The 20,240-nt window shown below is 41.1% G+C and overlaps 1 protein-coding gene across 1 annotated transcript; it reads right to left on the bottom strand.

The window, feature by feature from the left end:
* Window positions 1–383: 383 nt before the first annotated feature.
* Window positions 384–3,925, bottom strand: LOC147455271 (uncharacterized). The gene is made up of 3 exons (XM_086514093.1): window positions 3,099–3,925; window positions 1,678–1,926; window positions 384–762 (listed from the first exon to the last, which is right to left on the bottom strand). Exons 1-3 carry the CDS (start codon window positions 3,852–3,854, stop codon window positions 568–570), a joined length of 1,200 nt encoding a protein of 399 aa, XP_086370219.1. The 5' UTR covers window positions 3,855–3,925; the 3' UTR covers window positions 384–567.
* Between the last annotated feature and the right edge of the window lie 16,315 nt (window positions 3,926–20,240).

Consider the following 20,240-nt stretch of genomic DNA (forward strand, 5'->3'; position numbering starts at 1 on the left):
GCATAGAGTTAGTTTCATGTGAAGTAGCCTATGCAAAACCATCTTATACTATCGATCCAGACAAAAAGCACTTACAAAACTGTCCAAGCATTGATACAAAATAGTAAACAAGAGGAAACCCTTTTCTTCCTTTTGACTCAGCTTCCATACGGCAGTAGAACCATAGCCTTGATAGCTTAATACAATTTGCAAAGAGATAGATCCTCCTATCCTCGACAAAACAAGCCTTGGAAATAGGGGCATACAGTGTTAATATATGAAAAGGGTTATTATGTGTTCAAGACCAACCCTCCCCCCCTCCCTCAAGGGGAAAAAGACAACCTTCACTAACACAAGAAAATGCAAGCCAAACCATTAGGCAAGCATAGTCCCATGTGCAAATATACACAATAAAGCAGCTTTTATTTTAATACCTCAGTAAAGGGAAACCCGGTAAAAATTTATACAAGAAATCAAGAATTCGAGATCCCTTCAAGAAAACCTTCACTAACACAAGAAAATGCAAGCCAAACCATTAGGCAAGCATAGTCCCATGAGCAAATATACACAATTAAAGCAGCTTTTATATCAATACCTCAGTAAAGGGAAACCCGGTAAAAATTTATACAAGAAATCAAGAATTCCAGATCCCTTCAAGATTCCTTCACCTGTTGTCATCTCCAAGATAAGCAAAGTGAGAAAGCCCAACATAGCAAACCGGCCGTTTGTTAGCTCATTCTCTTCGGTGAATCCAAATTCCAAATCATCGAAAATAATGGGTTCCTGAATAGTAACAAGGACAAATAATAATAAGACTACTAGACTCACATTTACCCATAACATTGCATTCTGAATAATTTGGCAGAAAGGCAGGAAAGACATCACTGAGCTTATTGAAAAACTAGCACACCAACAGCAAATGCGCATACAGCTATATATCCTACGAGGTCAAACAAACCTGAGCTTGCAAACACACACAATCAAGACATAAAAACCGATTTAAGAAAATCAATGTTTACTTATGTCCCCTTCAACTTTGTAGCAGAAGTTTTAAGCTTAACTCTATGCAGGCCACTTGTCTAATTTTTTACCAAACACAATTACAGTGTTTGTGAGGTGTTTAAGAGGGCTCCCCCATTGATCCACTACAAGAGCATGTACGAAAAGGGCCCTCTAAAATCTTAAAAGGACCCATTCAAATTTGTTTTGGTGCCCATATGCCTCTGAAAACAAAGTTTCCAGGTCACTCTAATCCTGAATTTAGATTTCTTGACCTCTTACAAGAAGTGGAAAAGGCACACATCAGATGTAGGGGGTGGTTGAACCACCCCATACATTCTATGTGAGAGACTTTAAAAGAAGGGCCCTTTTGACTTCTTCACTTTTGAAGCAAGCATATGGAGCCCGCACTATTCGTTTAGAGACCCCCTTTATATCACCTTTAGAGGGTCTACGGGGGACCCCTCTTAAGCACAGCTGTGAATGCAAGAAAACAATAATACAAACACCCTTTCAGCTAAAAAGCGGAAGCCTCTATGGCATGCCAAATGCCTATACCTTCACAAAGGCAAGCATATAGAGCACATTAACAAAATTTTCCTCCATGCATGATAATAAAGACATAAAATACCATAAGCCAGTGTGAGAGCCATTAGGATGATATACCGTATCCAAAGAAAGAGAAAAGAAAAAGCTTACCTCATAGTCAGGACCCGTCCAAATTCTGTTCCCAGTAAATTCTGCTAAAGGATAGTAGCCTCCTACTAATAGATACTCCTTGTTGATGAATAAATGATCAGGGCTGGCCCTCACAGCATATATCGACAAATCATTGAACACAGGCGTAAACAATTTTTCAAGAAAAGAACTGTTAGGAAGCCACTCTATAGCTGCCCCAGTCCTTATATCAAACTTACTTCCAGTGACTGGGCATGTTATGAGACCATCCTGTCAGCACAAAACCAAAAAGGATAAAGAAAATATTAAACACATGGAAAAGGGCTAAGAAGGCTACTATGTAAATGCATGCTATCAGTGTTCCTAAAAAACTGAATAAAAAATGGATCCTGACGTGGCAGAACCCATTGTACTACATGAATATGCCATATTTATTGTACTACATCAGTGTACTCTTCAGAGCTCTTACAGTCAGAGGACCAAATTTTGACAAATGCAGCATGTATACCTAGATGAAATTAGAATAAAACCCCCCGGGAGTTCACTAAAGTATATGTAACATAGCACATGCGTTCAACAGAAGGGATTTTAATTTCTTGTAAATTTACAGATTCATGTGTACAAGAGGGGTATAAGGGGTAATTAAAATCCAATTTGGTGAACGCACGTGATATAGGAAAATTTTACTTAGTTAACGCCCTGGGATAAAACCGAATTCAATTACAAAATGCTCTATGCCACAAGACAAACCTACACGTCACAAAAGGTCGTAAATGTTAAATTACAAAAATACAGTCAACCTTTATTGCTTCCTACTAAAACCTGTCTAATGGCGATCTCATCAGAATGTTCCAGCAAATATTGTTCCAGATGAAAGTCAAATATGACCACACTTGATTTGCAACTATTCGGGCTAGGTAGGGTAATGTCAAGGAGGGATGCAGCCTACTGAAATGCACCTCCAAAAATTAAATATAGGGGGGTTCACCTATTGAAAATTATCTGTATCATAAGTGTTCAAAGAGTAGTGAATAAATCCATATACTTGCATGCGGTGAGGTGATAAAACAACCCTTTTTTTAAAAAAAACTTCTCGCTTATTCTTCAAAACGCCAAAAAAAAACCACTTATATAGATGTAAACTTACGTGCGAGACCACCACAAAAAAAAAATATTAGTTTCCAGCTTGTCCAGCTCCGGACTGTGATCCAAATGGCTAGATGCTAGCACGCTGTGAAATCGCGATTTTTCTGATTTGAACAGGGCCTAGACAACACACGAATATGATGGGAGGTCCTAGATGACTATGGAACGATAACCCATAATGGCAAATGAATCAGCAGGCTTAAAACTTAATCTAAAATCCTAGAATAACAAAAGCGTGATAAGACAGTCAATTCAAAATGCACTTGCTAGTCTTTGCTTCGAAAAAGTTCACATACCTCTGAAACAACAGCCTTTGCGAAGCCCTCCTCAAACAAAGGTGCAGCCGGAGATCTGTTCTCAAGAGCATAAATTCTGCCCTGAAACCAGAGGACGATCACACTCTCTTTATTGTGCTCAAGGACAAGCCTGTCTCCTTTGGGAAGCATGGGCATGGGCACAACAGTGACCCAATCCAGTCTCTCTATGCTTTTGACTGTATCCAGATAACCCTCTGCAAAATGCTTAAGCTTCTCGGGTGAAAGCGTCTTTACAAGTGCACCCTTTGCACCTGGAAACCCTTTCATCCACTCTTCCTCATCATCATCGTCCTGTACTTGCACCCCAACCTGCTCATCTACTTTCATACTAAGTTCTTTGGAGGAGTTCTGGGATGCCTGCATGAATGGTGAAGCAGAACCATCTTGCAGCGATGCAGGTACTTGCGAACTGAATGAGGATTCTGGCGCAAACCCTATTCCACTAGCTCCCTCTGATGGTGGACTCCGGGCAGCATCCCGAACCAAATGCGAAGTAAGGGAAGTACCCTGGCGATCATCGGTCAAGCTGCTTGGGCCTGCTTCCTGCGATTCAGATACTCGGCCTGCGCAAGCTACGGAAATGTTCCTGTACTGCGACCTTCTGAGGTACTTAGAGGAAGAAGACAATGGGGCTACCTGCGAGAGAGGCCAAGACGAGAGCTTGTAGCTGCTAGATTTCTCGTATGACGAAGAAGAATAATCTACCGTCCAAAAGCTGTTGCAAGCCAGTGCCATGCTTCTTCTCGCTCCCTCTTCACTGGCATTTCGCTTCACGTAGCCTTATCAACAAATAATAGAAAAATATCTTGAATTGTTGACACTGCCTGCTTGCTTGCTTGGTCAGGTAGTGATGGTGCCTATCAAATCGTGCACACATTTTTTAGGCTTTCTTTCGAGCTTCCTAGTAAAAATAAATTATCTCTCTCTCTCTCTCTCTCTCTAGCAACAAGCAGTGCCTTCGTCTGTGCGTTAGTGTCGATCTTGTTACATAAAATTTCCAATGCTTCAAATGGTTTCACACTACTACAAGTCCTCGCTATTGCTATTGTGTTTTGTATACTTGCTCTAGTCTTACTCCAATAGGTGGAATCTCATCAGATTCCCCCCCTCATAGCTGACAATGCAACCACTTCCCCTCACTCGTCGTAGCTGACAATGCAATCAGACCTTCGTCGATTTTGAGCCACGGCCTTCAGCAAGAAAGAGAGTCATCACATCTAACCAGTTGGCTGCGGAACATGCAACCCATAATCATTAAAATAAAAGGTTTTTTGTGTGCCCTGCTCCGCCACGCGTCGCAGCACCCTTGCGCTCACGACCATCTTCCATTTGCACAATCCTCCACCTCCATGTGTCTTCCCCCCCCCCCCCCCCCCCCCTTCCCTCACCCCACAGCTCTCTGCCTTTCCCTTTCAACCAAAAAAAAAAGATATTTGATGATTCCATCAAAAGAAATTCATGCAGAATCATTCAGACATACTGCTACAATAAAATGCATTACACGTAAGATTTCTTCTCTTCCCCATGCTCTACACCGCTCCCCATATCTCGTCCTCCACATGCCTAGCATTTGCCTTCTATGTGCACATCACACTCTTGGAACAGAGCATCATGGCTGGCACATAAGAGAGAGATTGAGAGATTCATTGACAAGTTATGTGTGAGATATGTAAGTGCAACAATCATCAAAGTCTTTAACACAATTATGTCAGACATTATAACTCATTATACACGCATGCTAATTAAAGTCTTTTTTGTAGAGCTCTAACAAAATATAGTCAAAAAACTCGTTGAGGAGCTACAAACAGAAGCAAAGCAATGGTTAAGTTTTTAAAGTATAAAAAAATATGTAAATGTATTAGAAAACTATAAAGTGCAAGAGCCCAAGTGCCATACAAAAATGTGGTGGAGAGTTGGCATTGTGTCTGTCCAAAATTTATAAAAAAGCAAAAAACATGTCTTGCCTCATAGTCAAGTGTGAAGTCCCCCTTACTACATAGTCATGAAAATCAATCACAAGAAGAAAACCTGAAACTCTTTACATCAGAACCAACTAGTGTAAACTAATCATCAACTTGTAACCATCTTTGTAAAACATGGCACCCTCATATTTTCACTTAACTCCCAAGCTCACCTTGCAACAATTGTAGGCATGATGCACTTGCATAATAACAACAAAAGCACAAATCGCTAGAGAAAAGAGAGTGATCAAACATGCTCACCTCCACACATAGGAGTGCTACACATGCATAGGGAGAGAGGAGGAGAGGTAGAAGAGAGAGGAGAAGAACGGCACAAATGAGAACAATCTCCCCCTTCCGAAAGTGAGCTTCTTCCTTTCCCACATATTTAACTGATAAATTAAAATCCCAACTCAAAATAGAATACACAATTCATTTGGGTCAAAGTAGAAATTGTCCTTAAATTATATATTGGAGGGATCACCCCAATAAATCTGAGTATAGCACACGAAATCAAAATAAGGTGTTTTTAATAATTAATAAAATTATATTTGTAGAGGGGATTTTTTTGCTTTTTGGAAAAAAATCCTTAAGTTTCTTAAGAAAAAAGGTTGTTTTATTAGGTTAGGGCATGTACAATGAGAACATAACTACATTATTAACACTTGGTGTATGCCATATGCAAAGATAATTGAAGCCATTGCCAATGAGTGTGGCACTTTGCCACTCTTTGATTTGCTAAACAACAATCCATACAATGTGATAATAATAGTTATATCAATCCTCAAATGCATCATCAATCAAACTAAATTGAAATAAACAATAAACAAATATCAAAACAATTCGTGCATGCCATCTACATAGATACTTGAAGCCATTGCCAAAGCATTCTACACCCAGCCACTTACTAATTCGCCAAACAACAACACTGTACCACTATGATTATGATAGTCATATCAATCCTCAATGCACCATCAATAAAACCAAATCCAAACAAAGGCATTCCCTGCTACTCATGCACCTCCCTCGCACCATCGCCACCCCCCCCTCCCTACCCGTCAGCTCCTCGCGCTGCCCCCTACCCTTTCGCCCTCATTGTCCCCAGCCTACCAATGCCCCCTATCCTCGTGCTCTTGCTGCCCCAGTGCCCCCTCCCCCTTGCTCATGCTGCCCCTTGATCCCCCCGCCATGTCAATCCCGTAGCCCCCCCCCCCCCCCCCCCCCCCCCGCGCGGTTCCCTCGCCCCTGTGTGTAGTGATTTCGCATTCATCTTCGTCAATTTTGCCTCGCCTTAGTTCCATTTTTTCTCGTCGTCATAGCAGCAAACACAGATGGATGATTCTGCTCCACAATAGAGGGACTTGATTGAAGCCCCCTTGCCCACTCCGCGGAACCCGCAATCCGACTTGCTCTTTCACCGACAGAGTAATCGAGCTTAAAGGCAGAGGTGACACGCCTTCATACCACCTTTGTTATATACAAGATCATCAACACCCAACCTAGCAAAGGGGAGGTGTGTGATCTCCTACATGACCGGCTTTTAGCAGAGGTGGGAAAGATCATCGGTGTTCAGCTTCTTGGGAGACCGCGGCTACTTTTAGATAGAGTTTGAGACTTATGAGATGGAGTCCAAGGTCATTGAGATGGTGAGCCCCCTAGCCATCCGAGCAGAGGTGGGAACAATCGTCGACGTTCAGCTTCTCGAAAGACCATGGCTACTATCAAATGTTTGAGACTTTTGAGATAGCGTCCAAGGTCATTGCGATGAGCCCCCTGGCCGTTCGAGTAGCTAGTTCTCATTTTTGACACTAGTGCCAAGGATTTGATTCGGCTATTGATTCTCTTGTCGAGGAGACATACCTGCCCATTTCAATCTGTTTCCTAGCGTAAGGAGAGAGTATCTCCCGCTACTTTGTAGGATAGGCTTCAAGATTGGGACTACCTTGGAGACACTTCTCACGACAGCTTTTGAGATTAGGACTGTCTTGGAGACACATCACACAACAACTTCCATCACTACCAAGGTAGATGGCATACCTTCAATATGCATTCTAATCAGAGACACCCACAATCTCCCAAAGATCGTTTTAGTACCTTGAGTGAGTGGTGGTTAGCTCCATCAAAATGTGGGCCATCTTCCAAAGGCCTGTCCATGGAGGAGGTGCCAACCCGCGACACAAACCTACCCTACTAATGCTGGCCAGGCTCAGCAGGCAGAGGGAGCACAGGCAGGTTCCTCCTCCAGACAGGCACCCAGGCAGAGTAGGGCTGGCAGCAGGTTCGTGGTCGACGTCACCAGGGACCACCGCTCCAGTTCGGCGTCGCTAGTGCTCAGCATGCACCAAGCCAGCAGCAGTGAGTTCCCATAGGAAACCGTTTTGAACCTCTTAAGCAGGATGAGCGGACGTATACCACTTCCACCTCAGCTTCGCCACCAACAACCCCTCATCCTCCCTCTTCGCCTATTGTCCCTACCCCCCCTCCAATCCATCATGTCACTGCCTCTCTACACTTTTGGCATTTGGATCTTTGGTTTGCACATCAAGTCAAATTTTGCATCTTTTCCACATAATTGGGTAAATTCGGAAATCTCTTAAGGATTCTGGTTTTCGAATGACTTAAAACTTTGGGGTTAGGCTATACTTATCTGAGATGGGTACATGGATTGCAATCCTTGTTTGGTCATAGAATGGACTAAGACTTTGGAGTGTGTCCTAGTAGCTAATCCTAGCACACTAGTGGAATCTTTTCAAATTTAAATCTAAATTTACTAAGTTGATCGAGTTTCCCAGTTTATGGTCATATTTTTTCGACTTTGACCTTGCAATATTGTATTGTTATGATTTTACCTTGGACCCTGCTTTTTGTATAGGGGTTCTCATATGGCATAAGTAATAGAGTGGTATGTGTTTCTTTCTTGCTTGCCTCACCATTTGTTCGATGAAATCGTGCACGATCCCGAAGTCAAGTACTCGGTGCATGATACGCTTGCAGCTCTTGGTTTTCTCACAAGCGGCACATACATCTTGTCTCGTAAGGCGTTGTCCGGCCTGCCTTTCAAGAGCTGCAGCAACCTAGTTGTAATTCATCGATGCGGTGAGCTCGACTAGTGCTTTTCTAACAGTATTTCCATCCCTACTGTTAATGCGCGAGATAATTACTTTGGGGTTCATTGAGCTGGAAATCCCCACCGACAATAGCTGCAGGAGATGCAACCCGGACACAATTAGAACAATTAGGTAGAAATTTTACAATACTATTTAATATTGCAACAGCTCAAATGCAATTAGAAGTTTTCGGTAGAACTTCAGATGAAATGTTATCTGATATTGCAACAGCTGGAAATGCAGCCTGGGTACAATTAGAACAAATAGGTATTGAACCTAACGTAATTATGTGGTTAGTAGGTGTAAGTTTTCCTTGAAATGATCTTTGAAGATGGAAAAAACCTATATGTCCATTTACCTATCAATTCTCACAACTTGACTCTGAACGATCCTTTTGCCCTTAATGTCCAATTTTGTGCAACTTCTAAGCATTTTCTGGTTAAAATTTAACTCTTTGAGTATGCACATACTTCCATGTTTTCAATTTAAGGTTTTCTCCCAAAACCCTAATTCATGGCCCTTAGAGACTCTGAACGTGCTAAATCTTGAATTTTAGCCCAATTTATCAAGTTTCCTCACTTCCTTGATGCATTTGGCACTCTAAGACACCTCTGGACTTAAAATTGACAGTATTGGCATGATGGCATCTAGGGGACATGGATCGCGATCAGCATGTTTTTATAGTGATTTGGCACGATCTTTTAGGGTTTTGCGCCACTTTTCATTGGTATGGGTCAAAATGACCATTTGGAGTCTGATTTTTTGAGAATTTGGGATTTTTATGTCAAAATGATTCTAATTTCACCCAAATTTCTAGAGTGGTCTCCCAATGCTATGCTCTAATTGTTGGCAACTTTGGATTTAATTCTGAGCTGTTTGGGGGCATGGATCGTGATCCATGTTTGAATTTGCTTTCTTACTATTTTTGCAATAGTGTATTGGTGCGGGTTGGGGCAATCTCTTGTAGGATTCTTTCTGAGTTTGGGTGCTTGGGAACATGGATCGCGATCCATGTTCCACCACCAAATTGGAATTTGATAATGCAACCTTGAAGTACACATTTGGTTGACCATTTTGCCCAAATCTTTTTAAGTTTGGACCATGTTTGATCCCTCTATTACCATTGAACACTTTGTGAAAATTTTGGATTGATTATGATTTGTGTGATCTGTTTGGTGTTTTTTGTGATGTGCCGCTTACATAGACATGTCAAGGGAGGTAATTAGATCATACATGTCAAATCTGGTGAAGAATGGCAGCCCCGATGGCTCATAGCAAGTAGAAAACCAATGTGTGCTCTAGGTCGCAAGGAAGCCTAGCTCTTTCTCTCTCACTCTCACAAAATGAAAATGAGGCCTACTTTGCCCTACTTTGGCTATATGTATCTGACTTACATGGAACCTGTGGTAGTGATGTGTGAACACACTTAGGACCACCGGGGCATTTTTTCCCTCACTAGGAGGTTTTTCCCCCCGTGTATTGTATATACGCCCATCACTCTAGGGCTATCTTATCTTTCCATTGCACACTAAGTCATATACTCTCTGTTGTGGGCCTTGAGCTTCCTTCTTCTTCTCCAAGTTGTGTGTGTTTTCCTACAACCCTAATTCCAACAATTGTATCAAAGCAGGTTGCATGCTCCCGGGCTTAGTCGCTAGCAGCTCCAGCATACACCTACTCACTTTCTTCTATTTTTGTGAGCTTTGGCGCAAGTCAAAAAATACTTTGGGAAAGCTCATAGAGCTACGTGTACAAGTAGTATTGCGCATGCTATTTCATCATTTTATGTAGGATTTCTATCAGTGTCGTTTTCTGCATAGCAGCTCCCTTATAGTCTTCTACAGTTTGTGCTATATAGCATGTGTTGTTCCCACTTCATTTCTCCTCTTTTTAGGCAGTTTTCACATCAGGTGCAGGCATTTACCATGGTTGACAACGACACAGATGTGTTCAAGATGTTTGTTGCTGAGGACAGATTGGATGGGGACGATTACCCCATGTGGGCATATATGATGCAACATGTCCTTGTGTCAAAGGGAGTTTGGAAAATTGTGTAGGGCATTGATGTACGTCTTGGTTCTGAGAATGTAGGCGATGTTGTAGGTTTTGGTGGTAGTATTGCTGCTGCCAGAGCTATTTTGCCTATAGTTGAGCAAGCTCGTTAGGATATAAAAGATGCACAGGATCATGCATTAATTGTGTTGTCTATGAAGCGCACTATTACTTCTCACATTCGTTCATCAAAATCCGCAAAACAGGCTTGGGATATTCTGGCTGGTCTTTATGCAAGTCGCAATGAGGCAAAAATCGCATTGCTGCTTAAAGTGTTGGAGTCGAAGATTAGGCATGAGGAAGATGAAATGGACACTTTCCTCGCTGGTGTCCAGTATATAAATGAGCAACTTATTTTTGCAGGCAAAGTCATTTTTGACAGTTCCCTTGTGCAGACTATTCTTGATGCTTTGCCAGATTCTTACCAGACTTTTGCTAGTACTTGGAGACTTATGACACAAGGAAATCCTGAAGTTGTCAAGTTTGATGCATTATGCACATTGTTGTTGCACGAGTCTCTTTCCAGGAAAAATAGGGGTAAACAAAGTGTAGTTGAACAGTATTTTATTGTTGCTCAAAGAAAAGGTGATAACAGGGATGTAACCACTTCTTATGGTTCTTCTACGAGTGCAAAATCTTTTGTTCTTAATGCTTCTCCTGGCAGCACTTCGTCTAGGAATTAGGGTGGTAAGGGCAAAAAGAAGATGTGTTTCCATTACTGTAAAGTTAATGATCACTTGATCAAACAATGTCCAAAATTGAAAGCAAAAGAGGCTAAGAAGAAGGAGGCTGGATTAATTACAAGGTCCAATACAAGTGCAGCTATTGTAGAGTCTTGTGTGAAAGGACATTGTGATGTTGATGTAGATGCAGAGTGGGCTTTTATTGCAATGTACTTATGATCCTGATATCCATGATACATGCAGGTTAGTTGCTATGGATTCACATGAGTGGTATTTTGACAGTGGTGCTACAAAGCACATTACCTCTCATTGTGACTTGTTTACCTCTCTCGAGGATGTCCCTCATGGGAATTCAGTCACTTGTGCCAACAATGCTTCTTATCATGTTAAGGGAGTTGGAAAGATTGTGTTGATTGCTGTGAATGGCAATTATTTCACACTTGTTGATGCACTTTATGTACATGGGATCAAGAAGAATCTTTTGTCTGTATCTTCACTTGCTACACTTGTTCTTGTTGTGAAATTTATGGATGGCAGATGTTCAGTTCATGATCTCAATTTTGGTGATGAGATTGTTACATCAGGCATTTTATGTCATGTGCTATATAAGCTCACTTTGTATGACAAGTGTGGGAAAAATTTTGCAAATGCAATTGTGGATTCAAAGGCTATTTCAGATGAAAAACTTTGGCCTGCACGTTTTGGGCATCTGAATTTTGTGAGTTTGCTGCATTTGCAAAAATTTGATATGGTTGTTTCTTTTCCGCCTCTTGAAGCCCTTGTGTAAGGACATGGGTCCTATGGGCAAGGCCACCGGCACGGCTGGATAGTGTGTATGCTAGGGAGAGGCTATAAGATAGCACGGTTGGGTGGAGACTAGCACACGCATTACCACCGCCCTTTCACTGGTATTTGAGCTATTTTTGGGAGGAGGCTAAAATCGGGTTGCATGTGCGTGCGACGCTCTGCTTCTCTCCCACGTTTCGCAGACAGCGACGTCTCCACTGTGTAGCAAAAGAAGATAGCACGCTTTTCTGTGCACAAGCAACGACAATCAACCGCGGCCGTCCCATCTACACCCCCCACAACGCACGACCAAGGCAAACTCGATCAGCAACTCGATGTTACCGAGGCTCCAAAGGCTTCCGTTGACTGCACGCGTAGGAAAGCCCGCTTAACCCTTGCATGAAAGAGGGTTGAACCCACCCCATGAGGGTAAGAGGCCAACACTTTACCATCAATCTATTGACCCTTGTTGTGTATAACAACGAAAGATAGCCTACTTGTGTTGAAAGGAAAACTAGAAGGAAAGGGAAAGCTTCAAACTTCAAGGAAGTAGCTTCAGCCTTCCTTTTCACTTCTTGGAGGAAGGGTTTTCATCCAAAAAATCTTTTTTCCTCAAGGAGGTAGCTTCAAAGTGAAGAAAAGCCTTCACAAAAACAACAAGTTTTTGTGAAGAATCATCAAAGGTGTTCTTAACGAATGACAAGTGAAGCGCTCAAATTCCCGCAAGGTGAGGTTCGCATGCAATGCAAATCACGGAGCATACATAACACAAAGACTTCAATTGCTCAAGGTACAAGTTGTTGTTTTTTTTTTCTCTCTTTGCATTAGTGTGTGTTGACCATGGCCAGTGAGAATATCCCACCTACACACACGTTTGATTTTGAGCACGTAGATCAAAATCAGGACACCACGGGTGCTGCCGACACTAATATGCATGATGATGATGATCTAGGAGATCATGCGCTTGTAGATATGGCTTCTTTCAAGATTTTGGAACATCGCCAAAGCGTACTTGAAAGCAACCTCTCTGCACTCAATGCAAATGTTACTAATCTTACGGAGTTACTTGTAAAATTTATGAATTCACAGACGACTCAAGGAGCCACAAGTGGCACAGTTCAAGGGAACCAAGCTCGCACGACTCAAGGAGTCCAAGAGACAAGTGCTACAGAAGATGTAGAAGGTAGCAATGCATTACTTAAGAATATCACCATTCCTGAATTTCACGGGGAAGAGCGTGATCGCAACAAGGATGCGGTCAATACGTTCTTACAGAAATGGAGTGATATTCATAGATTGAGACACACCCCGGATATAAAGACGGCTGTGGAAACAAGTCTATCTCTTAAAGGCAACGCCTATAAGTGGTGAATGACATTTCCAATAGATGCTCATCCTCTGTCTTGGGCTGCGTTTCAAGCTTCTTTCTCCAAAGAGTTTTTGGACTTCAATGAAGAAGATAAGAATTGGTTAGCATGGGATGCATGCCGCATGTCTGGTCTTTCTCTCACACAGTATCTTTCGAAGTATCAGGAAATCATATTAAAACTAGAAGGTCTAGATGAATTCCAAAAGATATGGGGTTTTAATAGGGGTCTTGACAAATACTATCGTCTTCATGTCAAGACCCAATATCCAAAAACTTTGGAAGAAGCCATCAGTCATGCCCAAAGATATGATGATGACCAAGAGAGGAAAGGAAATGTTCCCTACTCTAAGAATACTTTTGCTAAGAGCAATGTGGATAAGAGCCAATGGCGAGGTAGATCTCCCACACGTTCCAAGAGGAATAAGAGACAATCTACCTCTCCACGCCCACAAGAGGCTAAGAATACCTAAGCAATCACGAGATACTACCCGTGGGTCTCTCAGCACTGTTGATTTTGAGCGTGCAAAGAAACACAATTTGTGTTTTAGATGTCTTTTGGACCAACATAACAAGAAAGATTGTCCTCTTTTGCAAGGCAAAGAAAAGGCCATGCACACGGTGCAATGAATCACATTAGATTCATCTCCTAAATATTGTGCTGTAGAGGTTCTTCATATGGAAGAAAAGCACAAGTGTTGTGTTCCTGCTTCAATGTGGCAGCCCCACCTTTGGCCCCCATGATTTGATTCGCATGCATGGCACTATTAACGGACAACGTGTTCATATTTTAGTGGATGATGGTGCAACTCATAACTTCTTGAACTATAAGCTAGTCAAGAAATTGAAGCTTACACAGACTTCCTGCTCACACAAGTATGTGGTGGAGCAGATGTCTGGGAATGATAAATAAGTATGGGACATGGTAGTTCAAGGGGTGAGCTTATTGTTCAAGATCATATGATGACCCTTGACTTCCAAGTTATGAACATGGACCGTGCTGATGTAGTTTTAGGACGGGAGTGGTTGCATGGTTTAGGAAACACATTGCACACTAGTTATGAATACAACTCCTTATCCTTTATGGCCAATGGTAAACATATGATTTTGCTTGGTGAGAAAAATATACCATCTGCACCTCTTATATGTACAGCCGAGCTTTCTATTTTGCAGAAAGTAGATTCAATATATGAAGTCTTTTTGTGTTATTGCTTGTCTCCAAGTCTTGTGAATTCTCAAGAGCAAAGTGCAGTGAATTCTAGTAATGGTATGCAAAGTGCAACGAATTCTAATGGTATGCAAAGTGCAATGAATTCTACTGATAAACAAAGTGTTAACAAATCTAACAAGCAAAGTGCTCTCAATTTTAATACTATAGAGCAACGTGCAACTGTTGTAAAACAAACATTACAGGAATTATAAGATTCTCCATCCCAGCATAACTCTAGTTTACTTTCTCCTTTTGCACGGCAAAAGCTAACTCACTCAATCACGGAGTATAGTGATGTGCTCTCAAGTGATTTACCAACGGGTTTACCCCCTACACGTGATGTGCAGCATGGCATATATGTCTTGCCAGGCACTAAATCGATGAGTAAACCACATTATCGTATGAGTGCTAAAGAAGCCAAGGAGGTTGAGAGTCAGTTGGTTGACTACCTCGCTCGTGAGAAAGATGGTACTATGCGCATGTGCGTAGATTATCGCGGATTAAATGCGATAACCATCAAGAACAAGTATCCTCTACCTCGAGTGGATGAGTTGTTTGATCAACTCCATGGGGCAAGATACTATACAAAGATAGATCTTCGTTTAGGATACCACCATGTACGTATCCTACTGCAAGATATCTCCAAAACTGCCTTTAGAACACGGTTCGGGCATTTTGAATTTTTGGTTATGCCTTTTGGTCTAACCAATGCTCCAGCTACATTTATGACACTCATGGATAGTGTCTTATGTCCCTATCTTGGAAAATTTGTTGTGGTTTTCCTTGATGACATTCTCATTTACAGTAAGACTAAAGATGAACACATAGAACACTTACGATTAGTGTTCGCATAGCTACGAGCTCACGCACTGTATGCTAAGCAAAGCAAGTGCGATTTCTTTAAAATAGAGATACATTACCTCGGTCATGTGATCTCTTATTCTGGCATCAAAATGGACATTGACAAGGTCGCTACCATTCTTCGATGGCCACATCCCAACACGGTTGAGAAGCTTCAAATATTTTTAGGCATGGCTGGATTTTATCGACAATATATCCGTGATTATGCCAAAATTGATGTTCCTATGACGGATCAACTTAAAGCAAAAGGTAAGACCTTCTCTTGGAAGAAGCCCAAAAATGCAGTTTTGAACAGCTCAAGGTAGCTATAGCCACTGCTCCCATCCTAGCAATTGTCGACCCAGTTAAGCCGTTTGTGGTAGAGACTGATGCTAGTGATAAAGCATTTGGTGCGGTACTTCTCTAGAAGGGAAGAACTATAGCTTTTGAAAGTAAAAATTTAGCTAGAGCTCAACAGAATTATTATGTCTATATGAGAGAGCTCTATGCCATAATTCATGCTTTACAAAAGTGGCGACACTATTCATATGGTGCTGAGTTTGAAGTAGTTTTTGACCATGAGAGTATCAAATGGTTTACTACTCAAACGGACTTGAAGGGCCGTAAAGCTAGATGGGCCAAAATCCTTCAAGACTATGATTGTAAGCTACGATATTGCAAGGGACGATATAATGTAGTAGCGGATGCACGAAGTCGGGTGCCTGAGACTAATTCACTTGCTTTCACGGAAATAAAGAGTGGATTTTTAGAGTCATTACGTGGCAAGTTTGCACAAGATCAATCATATGCTAAAGTGTGGAGTACAATTTTAAAAAGGGATCCCTCACACCCACATGTCTCTGAACAGCCAGATCAACATGTCTCTGCACGCGCAGATAAAAACTCCAACACACAGAGCTCCACCCCTACTCAGGAAGAGCTTAAGCGATGGAAGAATTTTTCCATTGATGATGGCTACTTACTCCACAAAGGTAGAGTATGTGTGCCAAAGCACTCAGACACTAGGCGCCAATATTTGAGTGTCACAATAGTCCAAGTGCTGGTCATCCAGGTATTTGTAAGACGTTGATAGCCGTTTTTCGGCTCTCTGTAATTGCCATAGTGAGTTATCTCACCCTATCAAATCACTCAAACACTGTGGTTACCCTCACCCTTTCACTGTATATAGGTGTGTGTGAGTTAGAGGACTTTTTCCATATCTCCTTACTGAAATAAAAAACCCTCAATTAACTAGTCATTGGGCTAGTTGAGCCAAAAAAATAAAAAAAATAAAAAATATAAGTATATTAAGGCCCATGTGTATGTAAATATTTCTTTGTATATAGGGCCTAAATAAAAGATTTTTTTATAATTATTTTGGTATTTATTTAAATATTTCTACCTAGGTGTGTGTTATTTATGCTCTGTACATTGCCTCACCATTACCACAATTTTTCTTACCATTTTTCATACTCTTTATTCCATATAGAAATATTTTCATGTAAGCTTCTCTTATATTTGGTGTAACTCCACCCCAACAAAAACCCAAAAAAACTAGTTTTATTTATGTGTATATTTTTTCACTATTGTGATTTTCCCCTTCCTACATCTATTTTGTTTTTTTTTCTAAAAAATTAGAACACCAAAAATATTTATCTTTTTATGGTAGCCTCATAATGAGAGAGATTTCTTTTGACCCCTTTATATTTTTTCCACTTATATTATTTATATTTGACATGTACATATTTTTTAGACCCCTCAATATTTGATTTTCTTAGTTGTATTATTCACTTATATCATGATCTCAACAATATCTTCAATTATAGACCTACCAAATAAGGTCAAGGGTAGGTGGCATGCATACATATACTATGGAGGGCTCACTCTTGGAGGTATTCAAAAGAATCATCCAAAGAAGGACCCCACAAGGACCTTGTGCAGTGGAAAAAAATGATCGGTTTTGCTGAATTTTTAAAGTTCACTTGCTCTCCGAATTTGAAAAGGTGATACAAACAAAAGTTGTAGCTCGTGGGCTGAACTTTTGTCTCAAATTTTTTCATATTTTTTTGAGCTACGAGCTGTGAGCTATGATTTTATTAGTGGACCCCAGTTTTCCCATGCTATGCAGCCACACTCTCTCTTCCACTTTATCATTTTCCTCTTTCACACACACTTCTCCACTCATCATCCCCACCTCTCTCACCACTCCTCTCTGCACCCTACTCACCTTCTCCTCAACCTTGAAGAATAAGAGAAACCATGGTGAACTCATACCTCCCACACACAATTCCATTCCAAAATTGACCACCTAGTCTCATTTTTCCTCCTCCAAATTATCCATATCTATAAAAAAAACCACAAAATTCAGCCTCTTCTCTTAAAAGACAGCATCATGGTGGTTGATTACTCAGCTTCAATTGCCTTGTCTCTCAAGGAAGGTCAAGAGTGGAGAAAAAATGTACCGTCAAAGCTAGTGGACCGTCAATAAGCGTCAAAATTGGCCCTACTCAAGACACTTGGAGCATCAACCTTGTAAGAAATCCACCTTTTCTTACCTCTTAAGAGTTTTTCTTCCTTATTTGTATCCTACATGGATACTCCCATTGTAAATATCCAATTCCATTTGTAAATTAATACTAACTCTACTAACACTAACCCACTATGAAAAGTCCTATCACCTCCATTTCTCTCCTCTCTCTTTCCCCACCAACTTCTTGATAATTCCAAGCAAAAGATTAGATAAATTGCTGAAAATCTAACCCAACCATGGTTAGAGGAGTAACCCTAGCCTTCAAAATTGCTATAAAAGGAGGGTGTAGCTAGCACAAAAAGGGGGGGAGAAAAAAGAGCACTATGCTATAGCTTGAGAAGCCAAGCTCAACCTCTTGAGAAGGAGCTCTTGAGTGGAATCTCATTGGCATTAGGCATATGTATGTGTTGTATTAGGGGTGATTAGCAAGGGAACTCTATGCCATTGTAAGAGAGAGTGATCATTAAATTGAGAGTAGGAAATCTATCATTTCTCCTACTAGTGTAAGCCCAACATTTGCTAAATCAAGGAGGGTGAATTTGGACTAAGCATGGATACCTTGTCTCCCTTCCAACGTGAAGTCATGGACAATAATGATGTGTAAGTGTCTTGGTGTTTTATTTAAGTTCTTGATAGCTTGTCTCCGGGTATTGTTATCAATTTAGCCATAAATCCCACATGCTGTAAGAGGGCGACAGGGTGGAGAGGACTCCCCTGGCCTTAAGACAGTGATTGGGGTGGCTTTTTTCTTGTGATGTGTTGTGGTGTAATTTACTCAGGCTATGTTGAACAAATACTAATCTCACTTTGATTGGTCATGACAGATTTGTAAGAAGGCATTAGTGCAACAAGCACCCCCTTCCCCTTCTCTCTCTTTCTTACATATATATATTTATGTTTGCTTGATCATTAGCGATACACTTCAAAGCAGCCCCAGCACCATCTCTCTCTCTCTCTCTCGTGTTTTAGTGTGTGAGAGTGTTCCATTGGTGTTAGGGTTAGTGTAAATTCCTTGCTTGTTTGTGGGTTGCTCTAACGATTCTCCTCTTTTGCGTCCTAGTTCGCTCTTAAACTAGGTGGTGCCCCTTATGTAGTTGGGATTTGGTTGTGGGTTTGTTGTTTTGGTTTGTGTTGTGTTGTGCCCCAGCCCCATTCAGCAGCACGGGAGCCTTGAAGGGTGTCTAGAGGTTGCTCTTCTTGTTGCCCGCCCCGGACCACTTCAAATTGGTGCCCCCACTGAGGAAAACAACTCGTGTATGTTTTTGTGTAGGATCAACTTTTAGCATAGTCAAGTAGTTTGCATGAATCACGAGAGTTTGTATGATCCTTTCATTCCCATTGCAAGGCAAAAGATACACATAATTGTTAGTACTAAGTTGCAATTTCAACGGGTAATTCGTAGGATTTTAGGTCCTCTTAGGTTAGCCGAGATAAACACTTCGGTAAATCCTTTTATTTTGCCTCTCATTAGGTACGATATTAGCTTGGACGTCTATATTTTTTGTGTTATTTTAAGCATTAGGACATGCATAGGCCATGGATAATGGCCCGGGAATAGAGGTTTTTCCCTTTCATTTTACTCCACACATTAGAATAAACGTTGCAATTAGTAGAAAGATCCATTTTCAACAACGAATGGTGTTCATGTTTGGTGCCCAAAGAGTAGGAGAAATTCTTGCATCACCAAACCCTGTCATTCTACCTCTCATCAACTACCACACTTCTTTTGATGTACATGTGTTCATTTTATTTTAAAATGAAGTGCAGCCCGGCAAAATAGTGTGTATGTTTGTTTTTTCTTTGTCCAAGTTGTTACAAGAAACAAAAAACGATCATTTGTTCTAACAGGGAATGTGTGTGCAGTGAAAGTTCAATCCTTACAGATCTAGCTCTATTACCAATTGAGTTGCAAGAGCAAGTAGTAAGGCGTCTCCCTCATAACAAGAGGGTGGTGAAGTTAAGACGAAAGGTCCTACGCGTGGATTCCATTTTCCTCTTGTTGTTGGGCACTAAGGAAGACCGCGCATTCATCCAACTAGTGTGTGCCCTAAGATTGGTAAATAGAGTGAAATTTGGCGTTTGGCGAGTGCATTTCACCATTGAGGAAGACTCTTCAGGAAACTTGCGGCCAGAGTTCATGCTTCATAGACTCACATTTGGTGAATTTTTCCCTCATTTGCGTCTTATTAATAGTCTTCCTTTCGCTTTCAACAAAGGAGATAGGGAGCTATTCAGAGCTTGTCTTAATAAAGAGAGCATAGAGAAGATTGCAAATTTGTATAAATTCTCATCCTTCTCTACTTTCTATGACACTTTGTTCATAGAGACATTGTAAATCTCTTTATGCTTTTGAATGATTTAACCATAATCCTAAGGAGTTTTTGTCCAGGAATTTTGTAGCACAAGTGGAGTCTTTAAATCTTGCAAACTTGATTGGACTTGATGAGGATGTTCTTTATGAAATTGTGAGAAGGTTGCCTCACTCCGACTGTGTGGAACTCGAAGGAAAGGAGCTCCTAGTCAATTGCTACTTTCTCACGGCCTTCTACGAGCATGAAGATCTAGTTTTTATACAAACCGCTTGTG

The sequence above is a fragment of the Adiantum capillus-veneris genome, chromosome 6, assembly GCF_014529385.1.
Source record: "Adiantum capillus-veneris isolate H3 chromosome 6, ASM1452938v2, whole genome shotgun sequence".
Taxonomy (NCBI): domain Eukaryota; kingdom Viridiplantae; phylum Streptophyta; class Polypodiopsida; order Polypodiales; family Pteridaceae; genus Adiantum; species Adiantum capillus-veneris.